Raw genomic sequence first — 13,463 nt, 5'->3', positions numbered from 1 at the left:
CCTCCCCTTGGGGCCCTTCACAGCCTGAGGGTCCATCTCACAAGAGTCATAAAACAAGTGTGGCCATCGTAATCTTCACCCCCATAACATGTAGCCACAAAAACACCTGATCTGAAGGATGGACCCCTTTACCAGAGGGAGTGAAGTAGTAGTTGCTACCCCTTCACAGCTCTGGGCCCCCCTGCAGTTGCAGGGCCTGCTCCCTTATAGTTACGCCCCTGGTGCACATCCTTTTCCGAGTCTAGTTTAATAAGCCTTAGCCATCTTGTATTAATATACCAGAGAGATAACAATATCAAACATGTGACTCTCAATATACAAGGCAGAGCATCAGCTAGGTGGAGTCCTTCTATACAGCACAGCCCTTCATATATAAGGGAAGGGGCTGCAGGGTGGGTGCTACAAACTAAGGGGAAGTTTGGAGAGCTTACATATCTAACTGCTCTGCTACACAGACGCTATACTGGGAAGATGAACAAGTGGGCTGTGATTGGATTTCTTGCAGTATTGGCCGGTCACCTGGGTAAGTCTTATAACTGATTTCCTATTTATTGAACGTGTATTGTGTCAGCAGGCAGAACATAGCAGGGGCAAACCCAGGATTTTTAATGGGGGATTCCTGAAAGGTCTCCCTCAGCCAAGCACAATACAGTATAATAAATAATATGGTAGGACATCATGCTGGATACACACAATGAAATTTCCCGTCCGACCGACTGACCAACAACGGGATCGATGAGGAACAGTTTGTATACAGATAATAATGAGGACAGCTGACATTGGTAATGAAGGGGTAAGTGAAGCATTCACACAGCAGGGAACAGGGCTCTGCTCATACCTGACTCTGTTAAGTTCCCCAGAGCTGCTCCATGCTCTGTACACACACTGCTGCTCCATGCTCTGTACACACGCTGCTGCTCCATGCACTGTACACACGCTGCTGCGCCATGCTCTGTACACACACTGCTGCTCCATGCTCTATACACACGCTGCTGCTCCATGCACTGTACACACGCTGCTGCTCCATGCTCTGTACACACGCTGCTGCTCCATGCTCTGTACACATGCTACTGCTCCATGCTATGTACACATGCTGCTGCTCCATGCTCTGTACACATGCTGCTGCTCCATGCTCTGTACACATGCTGCTGCTCCATGCTCTGTACACACGCTGCTGCTCCATGCTCTGTACACACGCTGCTGCTCCATGCTCTGTACACACGCTGCTGCTCCATGCTCTGTACACACGCTGCTGCTCCATGCACTGTACACACGCTGCTGCTCCATGCTCTGTACACATGCTGCTGCTCCATGCTCTGTACACATGCTGCTGCTCCATGCTCTGTACACACGCTGCAGCTCCATGCTCTGTACACACGCTGCTGCACCATGCTCTGTACACACACTGCTGCTCCATGCTCTGTACACACGCTGCTGCTCCATACACTGTACACACGCTGCTGCGCCATGCTCTGTACACACACTGCTGCTCCATGCTCTGTACACACGCTGCTGCTCCATGCACTGTACACACGCTGTAAAGGAGTGGTCTGGGCGCTCCTCAATGCAATAGAGCTTCTCCAAGTAACCGTCTCAAAAACGTTCGGAGGATCACTATACTAGTGATGGGTCGTTCGCGAACGAGCCGGCTCTAAGAGCCGGCTCTTTGCTGCGAACGATAAGAGCCGGCTCTCAGTTTTGAAAGAGCCGATGCCTCAGCCGCCCCACACAGCTCTGCTTTGCTGTGTAATAAAGGGCGCTGAGGCATGCTGGGAGATGTAGTCCTCCTCGTGCAGCTTGTAGGAGTGTATGGGGCGGAGCAGAGCAGTAGCAGGGGGGATTGCCAGAGCCAATGAAGCAGTCTGGAGTTGTCATGGAGACGGGGGCGGGGCTTTTACTCCGATTCTGAGTGGCATCTAGTGAAATTTAATGAAGAGCCGATTGAGAGCCGTAAGAGCCGGCTCTTTAATGGGAGCCGATTCAGAAGAGCCGATTCTCCAAGAAGAGCCGGAATTCCCATCACTACACTATACAGTGGGGATAGCCCTCCCCTATACGATATAATGCAGAAAGTCTGTACAGCGCTCACTCCTCACAGTGGTACATAAAATTCATAGATCACAGAAATTCCACTGTCCTCAGTCTTTAGTAGAAATAAATGCTCTCACCGACGTTCAGAGGCTGATTTGCCACAGATCAGCTGAACACGTATTTATGTAGACTTCCAAGTTTAGCTCTCTTCCCTCTAGTACCACGATTTTGGATCCATTTTTCCTCAAAAAAATAATATACAATAGAACATAGCGTAAAACTGCAACTTTAAATTTCCCAGTCCTCCTACATACCACAGTGAGTGCACCTCCACACCATACGTGCTCCCCACTGTGTGTATCTGTACCACAACCTTCACCGAACTGTGTAGAAAAAATGCCTGCTCACCAGATACATATGCTGTTCCGTTACAGATCAGCTGATCTGTAACGGAACAGCATATGTATCGGGTGAGCAGGCATTTTTTCTACACAGTTCGGTGAAGGTTGTGGTACAGATACACACAGTGGGGAGCACGTATGGTGTGGAGGTGCACTCACTGTGGTATGTAGGAGGACTGGGAAATTTAAAGTTGCAGTTTTACGCTATGTTCTATTGTATATTATTTTTTTGAGGAAAAATGGATCCAAAATCGTGGTACTAGAGGGAAGAGAGCTAAACTTGGAAGTCTACATAAATACGTGTTCAGCTGATCTGTGGCAAATCAGCCTCTGAACGTCGGTGAGAGCATTTATTTCTACTAAAGACTGAGGACAGTGGAATTTCTGTGATCTATGAATTTTATGTACCACTGTGAGGAGTGAGCGCTGTACAGACTTTCTGCATTATATCTGTACACACGCTGCTGCTCCCTGCTCTGTACACACGATGCTGCCCCATGCTCTTACTCACGCTGCTGCTCCATGCTCTGTACACATGGTGCTGCTTCATCCAAAGTCAACTGTAGCATGGAAAGAATAGGGTGTTGTGAGCTGCAGGATGCCTGCAGATATCCTGTTGTCTCAACTTGTGCCTGTCCCCAGACACTGCACTGGCCCTGGTCTGAGGGGGGATTCTAGGCAGTTGTAATCCCCCCCCCCCTGCATTTGCCTATGCATAGGACTTAAAAAAAACATGCACAGATCTTCACTCTCTATCAAAGGCTGCAGGACTTATGCCTACCGGTGGTACACACCATACAATTTCCCGCCAGATGGACGGTCGAATCGATTATTTCCGACAGGTTAGGACTGATATTTCTGATCATTTTTCTAATTGATGTTCCAATCATTTCTACACAAATCGATTAGAGAAACATCGAAAATCAGATCGGACCTTTCGGAAATAATCGTTTCGACCTTCAATCTGATAGAAAATTGCATCATGTGTACCCAGCATTAGAAATTGTGTTGAGTAAGGTTTTTTGTTTTTCTTTTATGTTAGAAATGATACCTGGTACACACCATGCAATTTCCAGATTTCCAGATAGACGGTTTGAATCGATTATCTCTGACAGGTCCGATCGTTTCTCTGATCGATTTTCCGATCACGTCTATACAAAATGGTCCCGAAAAAAGATCGGAAATCAGATCGGACCTGTCGGAAATAATCTATGCGGCACATCTATCCGATGGAACACTGCATGGTGTGTACCAGGCTTTAGAAATGTTGCTTATAAATGTTTCAGACTTTTTTTTTCCGGATGCGCTCGTATGTCCCGCTATGTGGGACATCCCTGCAGCGTCGGTTTGCGGCGCATCGGGACTGACGTAAACCACCGATCACTGTGTAATACTACATGCCCACACAGGTAGTGCCCCCCAGCCCCATACCGGATTTCCCGATCCTCGATGCCAGGAAGTGACATTTATATTTAAATGTCACTTCAGTTTCCTGTCTGTTTTTTTTTTTTTCTTCATAAAAAATAGTTCCTGATTAATTTTGGCAGATTCCATCTGCAGATTCCTTGCAGATTACTTTGCAGATTTCTTGCAGATTGCTTGCAAAGTTGCATAGGGAATCAATGGAATCCTATGGAATGGACTGGAGGAGAGTGTAAATAGTAGCCAGTATTTTATTGCTAATATGCCCAATCGAAATACCAACGATTGCATTGTGTGTAGGGATAGTAAGACCCCGGGTGGCGGGCATAAAACCACCTATTATTGCGAAACTTGCTCACGAAGGCTCGGATTACACCCAGGAAACTGTTTTTCAATTTATCATACCCTGGCTTTCTCCTCTGCTACCAGCCAATAAAAGATGCCAAACTGTCCAAATAGGGAATAAAATTAAACGTTATAATGTGTTCTTTAAAATAAGATATACCATGTAATTGTGTTACGTTCCATGTTAAAATGGAAGAGAGTGTAAGAGGGAGAGCGCATTTCCTTAGAAAAAAAACTCCAAGCAGAAACAACTTCCTTTAGGAAAGAACTCCGAGTAGAAAGGGTTAAAGATGAACTACAATGAAAATAATATAATTAAAAAAGTGCTTCATTTTTACAAAAAATATGTATAAATGATTTAGTCAGTGATTGACCATTGTAAAATCTTTCCTGACCCTGATTTTCATTCTGACATTTATCACATAGTGACATTTTTACTGCTGGCAGGTGATGTCTGTGGAAGGAGATGTGGCTTGCTTTTTTGGCAGTTGCAAACAGCTGTAAAAAAGCTGTTCTTTCCCACAATGCAACAAGGCTCCCACAGTGTGATGTCAGAACCACGGTCCTGACATCACACTGTGGGAGGGGTTTCACCACAATATCAGCCATACAGAGCCCCCTGGTGATCCGTTTGAGAAAAGGAATATATTTCTCATGAGAAAGGCTGCACTGTTTTTTCAGGCGTCAGCATCACGTTTGTTGAGAAATTCATTATGTAGGCAAAGCAGAAGTTTGCTGTGAGAATCCGCTCAGCTGCCTGCACAGGCAGGCAGCCTTTTGACCATGGTTTAGGTTTGCTTGCTGCAGGACTCTGGAAAGGAGACCTTCTGTCAGTTGTGCAGCTTGTGTTGCTGAGGGATTTGCATACATTAGTCATGCAAATCCGTTACCTGCCTTCTTTTGATGACTGGCACTATAAAAGCATTCTGCTCCCAGAATGCTTTGCTGAACATTTCCCTTCCATGGTCTGTTCCTGATGGACACTGCTGGAGTGTCAGCCATTGCTATCTAGTATAGTTAATTCCTGGGGGTTGCTTTAGGCTCCCCTTCTAGCCCAGTCAGGTTGTATTATCTGTTTTGCCTGTTCCGTCTGTCTTGTGTTTGGATCGCACAAGCCCTAGCGTTAGCGGCTGTGGATCCTTCTGATTGAGTCTGGAGTGTAGGTTGGAACAGCGGTTGTTTCTGCCTACCTCATCTGTTCTGTCTGCCGTGTGTTTGGATCGCACTCGCCCTAGCGCTAGTGCTGGGGATCCTTCTGTTCTGTCTCCTGGGATCACGCTAGCTACTTTTCGCTAGCGCTGGGGATCCTTCTGTTCTGTCTTCTGGGATCGCACTAGCCACTTTTCGCTAGTGCTGGGGATCCTTCTGTTCTGCTACTCTGTCTCCTGGGATCGCGCTAGCTACTTTTCGCTAGCGCTGGGTATCCTTCTGTTCTGTCTTCTGGGATCGCGCTAGCCACTTTTAGCTAGCGCTGGGGATCCTTCTGTCGCTTGTCCCTGTTTTCGTGTGTCTGTCTTGTCTGCTGCGCTTGCTGAAGGCTCGGTGAGGTAACCGTTAAGCAAGCGCTCGCGTCCTCTGTTTCATGTTTGTCTGTTAATGGTTAGTTAGGCGTGCTTGTCTCTATTGTGCTTATCACGTGGAGACCGCGCATAACCGCGTGCACTGTTGCGAATGAGTGCGGTGTTCGCGGTTAGCTAGCATTTGTTATTTTCCGTATCTCCTTATTGTATTATTTGCTGTGCCTTTGCTACTCTCGTGCTCCGCCTTGCTGTAACCTTGTGTCACGTCTGGCGATCGCACCTCTCGCGATCGCGTTCCTGCTTCTTATCTGCTGTGGTGTGTGCACAGTCGCGGGTTGGCGACTAATTTTATGCACACACACACAATCTGTCTCTGTGCTCACTCTCAATCGCTTCTCTTGCGATTGCGTTTCTTCCCTTCATACAATTCCTGTCTGGCGTGTGTGGTAGGGCAGAGGAGCTGTTCCTCTGCACTCCACAGCTCCACCTGCCGACAGGAATTTCCCTCTGCAGGTGCATAGCACCTAGCCTGGGTGTCCTCAATAATACGCTTGTGGAGGAAATCCGCCGCGTCAGCGCCCGTCTGGTGCGCTGACCACGGAGACGATTCCACAATCGTTACATTTGCCTTCTTAGAACAGAATGTATTTGCAATAATTCAGGTTGGAGTGAGCATATGATGATGTCTCCCAAGATGAATCACTGCTGAATATGCAAACCATCCTTTGTTGTTCCAGTAAGCTAACCACACCTTCAGAACCACTGGAATGCAACGATGTGTCAGCTTGTTAATATTACAGAGCCACAATAATCCAACATGCATACAGCCAGTTTCGCATCAGTGCATGCCATAGGCTAATGTGGCCATTCCATGCACTGGAGAAGATCAACCAATCCGAAACAGTCTGTATGTATGTTGGATTATTGTGGCTCTGTACAATTAACAAGCTGACACATCATTGCATTCCAGGGGAACTAGAGGTGTGTTTAGCTTACAGGGACAACAAAGGATGATTTGCATATTCAGCAGTGATGCGTTGTGGGACACCTCAGAACTCACTCCAACCTGAATAATTTCAACGGCCTTCTGTTTTAAAGGATACATCCAAGCTCTTTAAAAATAAAAAAAATCCACTTACCTGGGGCTTCCTTCAGCCCCTGCCAGCCGTCCTGTGCCCTCGCAGCTCCGCTCACTGCCGATGGCCTGGGGTCCCCTCCAGCACAGGATGCCTACTGCTCCTGCGGGAGCGGCTCTCGGAGTCGCACTGACATCAGTAATTCTGCGCCTGCGCTGCATAGTCCGGATGACGTCATTGCAACCAGTTAGCCGCATGCAGGAGAAGCCAACCCGGAAGCCGACCTGGCAAGGTCGGCATCTCCACTGGAGGGGACTGGGAGCCACCGGAGCTGTGGCGAGGGCACAGGACTGATGCAGGGGGGCTGGAGGAAGCCCCAGGTAAGTGGATTTTTTATTTTTGCTTGGACCTTCCCTTCAAGGAGCCAAAATTTCTGTTTTCCTTGGCATTTTAGTAAGAGGGCTTTTTTTGATCTCTTTCAGCCCCTTATACACTCCTAGGAGTTCTGGTTCACCATGACTTGTGGGGCAATCTGTAACTCATTTTGTAGGGTAATCATTTCCCAAGCGCAGTCCAGCAGCTCATTTTCTTAGACCCCATTTACACTTAATCAGTTGGTATGCGTTAGTCCGCGTTTTTTCCATAGCAGTGCATTGGGAAGAAGATTTCAGTTAACTATTTCTGCCGCCCGGACATGAAGCTCACGTCCGGGCGGCTGCTCTGCTGCTGTGCCGCGCGTTCTTTGGCGAGCTCCCACACGTGATCGCGGGCGCGCCCCCGTGGTATCCCCCGGTAGCCCTGGGATCAGTGAACGGGAACATGGTTCCCTATCACCGATCCGTGTCCCCCGCAGGAAAACCGAAGCGCTCTAACAGAGGCTTCAGTCTTTCTGCCCGGAAAAATTTCCGCATCCCCCTTGTGCTTCCGCTTAGCTTGTGGCCAAATAGTAAAACTACATCTACATATTTTTTACATTACAATTTACACATATAATAACATTAAAAATTAACTGTTTATTTTCCACACCAAAATATTACCCAAATAAAATTTTTAATGGAAAAAATTACAATTAAAATAAAAAAAAAGACATAAATAGTTACCTAAGGGTCTGAACTTTTGAAATATGCATTTGAAGGGGGTATACTACGAACATTTTCTAAATTATAAGCTTGTAAATAGTGATGGATGCAAAACGGAAAAAATGCACCTTTATTTCCAAATAAAATATTGGCGCCATACATTGTGATAGGGACAAAATGTAAATGGTGTCATAACCGAGACAAACGGGCAAATAAAATACACAGGTTTTAATTATGGTAGCATGGATTATTTTAAAGCTATAATGGCCAAAAACTGAGAAATCATGAATTTTTTCCATTTTTTTCTTAATAATCCTGTTAAAATGCATTTATAAAAAAATAATTCTTAGCAAAATGTACCACCCAAAGAAAGCCTAGCTAGGTGCGGAAAAAACAAGATATAGATCAATAAATTGTGTTAAGTAGTGATAAAGTTATTAGCGAATGAATGGGAGGTGAAAATTGCTCTGATGCATAAGGTGAAAAATCCCCACGGGCTGAAATGGTTAAAATGCGTTAAGTGTGAACGGTGCAATAGGAAAACATGGGCATTACTTTGAAAAACAGTTTTCTTTCAGTTATAACTGAGAGCAACTGAATAAGTGTAAAAGGTAGCCAAATACCAAAAAGAAAAAAAAAAAAAGCCACAGCCCACCTATTACACACAAAACATCACAGCCAATCTGTTTCAAATGCACTATCTTGCAAATGCTGAGCAACCATGCCTACCATTCAGGCATCTTCCTCATGCGGCGGAAGTCTGGGGGAGGCATCAGGCAGGACCAGGAAGTGTGCCTGGCCTGCTGCCAGCCAGGTAAAGCCACCCGCCTGGCCATGGGGGAGGGGCGGGCGCCGTGAGTTGGAGGGGTTAGCAGCCAGGAAGAGGGGCAGTGTCCACAGCGATGGCGGGGGGGGGGGGGGGTCGCACCTCCTTCCCGAAGCATTCCCTTCTGCAAGTACAGTGGCCAGCATTGCAGTAAGTGACTAGCGGTGGAACACAGCGGTGAAACACGCAAGGAGGTGAGTCATTCCTTCCCTGCCCACTTCCTTACACACACTCACGCTTCGCTAATATATTTTTAATTGGAACAAATGACTTTATTCAATAGTCATTTGTTCCAATTAAAAATATGGATGCACGGTTTACACAGTATTTCTTAGCCTTCCCAAATTATTATTACTTTTTGTAGTTATATAGCCCCAACCAGTGGCATAACTACAATTCATGGGGCCCCCCAGTGAAACTTAGATTCGGCCCCCAATGGTCACACCCCTTCGCCTGCCTCCAGGCCGCCCCAGCCATGACGCCAAGCGAGGTATCTTTCTCATGTGGCGGAAGTCTGGGGGGGCATCAGGCAGGACCAGGAAGTGTGCCTGGCCTGCTGCCAGCCAGGTAAAGCCACCCGCCTGGCCATAGGGGAGGGGCGGGCGCCGTGAGTTGGAGGGGTTAGCAGCCAGGAAGGGGGGCAGTGTCCACAGCGATGGCGGGGGGGGGGGGTCGCACCTCCTTCCCGAAGCATTCCCTTCTGCAAGTACAGTGGCCAGTATTGCAGTAAGTGACGAGCGGTGGAACACAGCGGTGAAACACGGAAGGAGGTGAGTCATTCCTTCCCTGCCCACTGCCTGACACACACTCACGCTTCGCTAATAGCTGAAGGGGGAGCGCAGACAGGGAGGACCCAGGTGTGGAGGGGGTCCGATCCCCCACCACTATGCCCGAGCCCCCCTTTCCTGGCTCCTACCCCCTCCAGGCTACCTATACTGGGGGCAATTATACTACCTACTACCTGAACGGTTCGACCGCAAACTTATTCACACAAACTTCGGTGGTTCGCGTTAGCGGTGAACCGCAAACTTTATGCGAGTTCGACCCACCCCCTATATTACATCATTAGGGTCAACTTTGACCATATACATCACAGTCAGCAGACACAGGGTAGCCAATCAGGCTACATTCCCTCCTGACCCCCCCTTATAAAACGCAGGCAGCGTCAGCCATTTCACTCACTCGTGTGGCTGCAGTAATTCGAGAAGGGAGAGGTGTGCTGCAGTCTGCAGAGAGACATAGGGAAAGCTTAGTTAGGCTCTTGTGTTAGGCTTGTTGCCTGGCTGATACTGCTAAAAAGCAACCCTCAACAGCTCTTTTGAGAGCTAATCTTGTTCTTGTGATCTATTTTTTTTTTGTGTGTGTCCCACAGACACTTGTGTTGCATATACAGCCCTGTCAGTCAGTCTTAGATAGCCCTTGGACCCTTGGTAATTCCTACTGTGCCACTGCCAGGCCCAGCACATTCAGTGACTACCTGTGTGTGTGACAGCTGCACATTTGTAATAGCAATCACTGCATACCTACCTGTTCAGTGCACCTACCTACGTGAGCGCACGCAGTGTTACATACCACCAGTCACTGCATACCTGTTCACTGCACCTGTGTGACTGCACATTGTATTAGTCAAGTCAGTACCTTTCACTTCAAACCCCCCCCCCCCCAATATGGACAAAACAGGCAGAGGCAGGCCACCCGGCAGGTCTGTCCACCCGGCAGGTCTGTTCGAGGTCGTGCTGTCGTGATTTTGTGCGGCCCTGGACCAAAGTAAAGTGTTCAGAAGACGCGTGCCAACAACCCCCAAGATTGTCAGGACGTAGTTGACTATTTAACACAGAACACCCCATCTTCCTCAGTTTCCGCACGGAAGTGTGACATATTTTCCTCCTCCTGCTCTGATTCTGGCACCCCACTTAACACTCAGTCGGCCACCACCACCAAAGTGCCATCACCCCAGGGCTGCGGTGTGGAAATCTTTTTGTGTGTCTGCCTCAGATGAGAGCAATGCCATCTGTACTCTTTGCCACCAAAAATTGAGCCGTGGAAAGACCAACACCCGCGTAGGGACAACTTCCTTAAGACGACACATGATGACAAAGCACAAGCTGCAATGGGATGATCACCTGAGGAAAAGCAGCACACAAAAGCAAAGCCACACACCGCAGTGGAAGATACCAGGCCGCAATTACTTCTCAAAGAAGGTGATACCCAACCTGTACCGTGATGTTGAAAGGCCAGTGGTGGCATCTCTGGCACACAGCGTTGGGTCAAGGGTCCATCTGACCACATGGTCTGCAAAGCACGATCAGGCCTGCCCGAAGTCTAAGTCAGTCCCCACACACAGCATCTCTGCCTGCATGCCCTGTGACTGCCTGCCCCAAGACTAAGTCACTCCCCACACAGCATCTCTGCCTGCAGGCCACTTGACTGCCTTCTCCCCCACCACCAACAGGGTCCAGGACTCCAGGTGGATTCCTGAATTTTTAAGCAGCGGCCGCTATAATAATTTTTTTGGTGCGTGTACATGTCTGCCTAATTTTTCTGGCTGCACTGCAGCTGCAACAACAAAACAAAAGGCATGTATACGTGTCAATTCCCCTTCGTGATCGTTACCTTGCCATGGTGAAGGGGCTTGTGTATCACAATGAAGCAATGACCGAGGACAATTTGAGTGTCTCGGGGGGGAAGGGGGGGACACCCACGATAATAAGGTCGTTGCTTCATTGTGGACAGACCACATTCGATCAGGTGGACAGTCACTGTTCTGTCATTCAGCTACCTCAGCCCGGCGACCATATGGGCTTGAACACCGCCATCACCTGCACTCTCGTCATGTTGAGCACCAGTCCAGCATGGCGTCACTACACAAACAGCTGTTTGCGGTGCGTTACACAGTGAGTTTGGTCTGTCAGTGTGAAGCAGTACACTAATTACACTACCTTATTGATGTATACACACGCAAGATGTTTTAAAGCACTTTATGCCTGCAATTTAGCATTGCAATGTGATTTCTGCCCTTAAAACGCTGCTGTGCGTCAAATCCAGATTTTTCCCCTGGGACTTTTGGCATGTATCCCACTCCCCCATGCAAAAACTCAGGTGTTAGACCCCTTGAAACATCTTTTCCATCACTTTTGTGGCCAGCATAAATGTTTGTAGTTTTCAAAGTTCGCCTCCCTATTGAAGTCTATTGCGGTTCAAAAAGTTTGCAGGAGCGAACTTTTGCGGAAGTTCGCGTTCGAGGTTGGCGAACCTAAAATCGGAGGTTCGAGCCATCTCTACTAACTTTACGGGGGGCAATTATTCTACCTATACGGGGGACAACTATACTACCTGTACTGGGGCAACCATACTAGCCACCTATCCTGCACGGCGGGTCTGCAGGGGTTGTGCTTTTTTGGCCGGTTGCTCAAGAATCTGCAAGCACATGTATTTGGCATCCCACTGATGCCATATACCAGGGACTCTGCTGTAGTAATTCAAACTGGCCACTACATACATATGACTTGTGTTACAACGTTTCAGAGATACAAAGTTGTCTTTATGTACAAAAAAAAAACAATAATTTTGTTTTGTTTTGGTTACATATTTTTCTGTTAAATGTTACAGTATTATATAAACTTATATAAGTAGTCTAAAGTTGAATGTAGATATTCTGAGAACACAGACAGTGCTGTGGTGGGAGGGACTTATTCTGTTATACTCATCTGTCCTCTAACTTTGCTATCCATCTCTTTTAGGTGATGGGCTGCAATGCTACACTTGCAACTATGACGGCTGTTCTTACCCTTCCATACAGACTTGTGGAGCCAGTGAGGTGTGCCTGACACAGACCGCAAAACAGAGTATGTTACGCATCATCCACTTCTAAATGATCTTAAAGTTTTTTAACCACTCAGTTCAATTGGGACAGTATATCTAAGCCCCGCAGGACTTGATATAGAGTCCCAAGGGTGTAGATATTAGTATCCTGCTTTGTAAGCGTGACACTTCCCTTTCGTTACTGCCCATTAGTGCACATATTGGTTAATAGGAACATGTGTTCCCAAAGCCAATTAAAGTGCCTGATTAAAGTGGACCTGAACTCAAAACTTCCTCTGTGCTCTCAAAGATACGCAACAGTATAATAACCTTTAAAGAAAAAACATTTAGCTGTTACAACTGCTACAAATCATGTGATAAATCTGCAGTGTGTCTACTTCCTGCTTTCATGGAAGCAGACATATTGTTAACATCCTGTGTTTACAAATTGGCTGCTCTGTCAAGGCAGCCAGCTGACACAGCTGAGAGATCGAATTAAACTTATGATTAGTCACAGTTGAAGGGGATTAGACAGGCTAAACTTTCAAATAAACAATGATGTGACCGTACACTCCAGGCTAAACTTTCTAAATACATACAGGGTGCATTTCTCTTTTTTTCCTTCTGTCTTGGACAAGAGTTCAGGTCCACTTTAACAAATGATCTTCGCTGTAATGAACAGCAGAGATAATTTGTTGAACATTTAAAACAAAACTATAATCTTTCATCTTTTGCACTTAACGACCTCCTAACGCCGATAGGCAGCGGCAGGTCGTAAGTGGTTTTACATGGAAATGGTCGAGTGGCTGTTCCATGTCAGTTCACGGAGGGTGTCTCCGTGAACAGCCTGCGAGCCTCCGATCGCGGCTCGCAGGCTAAATGTAAACACGCGGGGAAGAAATTCCTGCTGTTTACATCATGCGGCCGTAAAGGAGATCAGCGACCCCCGACCTCTGATTGGC

General features: G+C 47.2%; 1 protein-coding gene across 1 annotated transcript in view; it reads left to right on the top strand.

The window, feature by feature from the left end:
* Window positions 1-407: 407 nt before the first annotated feature.
* The window catches only part of LOC137528122 (lymphocyte antigen 6 complex locus protein G6d-like), a 44,139-nt gene continuing 31,083 nt past the window's right edge, over window positions 408-13,463 (top strand). The window contains exons 1-2 of the mRNA XM_068249407.1: window positions 408-523; window positions 12,441-12,545. Coding sequence (XP_068105508.1) covers window positions 472-523; window positions 12,441-12,545 — 157 coding nt within the window. The 5' untranslated portion in view covers window positions 408-471. The remainder of the gene's footprint in view (window positions 524-12,440; window positions 12,546-13,463) is intronic.

Source organism: Hyperolius riggenbachi, chromosome 8, assembly GCF_040937935.1.
Source record: "Hyperolius riggenbachi isolate aHypRig1 chromosome 8, aHypRig1.pri, whole genome shotgun sequence".
NCBI classification, from domain to species: domain Eukaryota; kingdom Metazoa; phylum Chordata; class Amphibia; order Anura; family Hyperoliidae; genus Hyperolius; species Hyperolius riggenbachi.
The sequence above is the reverse complement of the archived record's forward strand: the minus strand, read 5'-3'. Positions and strand labels throughout refer to the sequence as shown.